Consider the following 348-nt stretch of genomic DNA (forward strand, 5'->3'; position numbering starts at 1 on the left):
GGGAGCGCAGCGGCAGCGCCTCGCAGGCTTCCCGTCAGCCAGCCAGCCCACCGCAACTGCTCCCTCCGCCCGCCTTCCAGCATGAAAGCCTTCAGCCCGGTGCGGTCCGTCAGGAAAAACGGCCTCTCGGAGCACAACCTGGGCATCTCCCGGAGCAAAACCCCCGTGGATGACCCCATGAGCCTGCTGTACAACATGAACGACTGCTACTCCAAGCTGAAGGAGCTGGTGCCCAGCATCCCGCAGAACAAGAAAGTGAGCAAGATGGAAATCCTGCAGCACGTTATCGACTACATCCTGGACCTGCAGATCGCCTTGGACTCACACCCCAGCATCGTCAGCCTCCAC

At 61.5% G+C, this 348-nt stretch overlaps 1 protein-coding gene across 1 annotated transcript in view; it reads left to right on the forward strand.

Moving 5' to 3' along the window:
* The first annotated feature begins 8 nt into the window (after positions 1–8).
* ID2 (inhibitor of DNA binding 2, dominant negative helix-loop-helix protein) overlaps positions 9–348 on the forward strand; it is a 2084-nt gene continuing 1744 nt past the window's right edge. The window contains exon 1 of the mRNA XM_010137398.1: positions 9–348. Within this exon, the coding sequence (XP_010135700.1) occupies positions 82–348 (267 nt within the window). The 5' untranslated portion in view covers positions 9–81.

Source organism: Buceros rhinoceros, unplaced genomic scaffold (genome assembly GCF_000710305.1).
Source record: "Buceros rhinoceros silvestris isolate BGI_N320 unplaced genomic scaffold, ASM71030v1 scaffold43335, whole genome shotgun sequence".
In the NCBI taxonomy this organism is placed as follows: Eukaryota; Metazoa; Chordata; class Aves; order Bucerotiformes; family Bucerotidae; genus Buceros; species Buceros rhinoceros.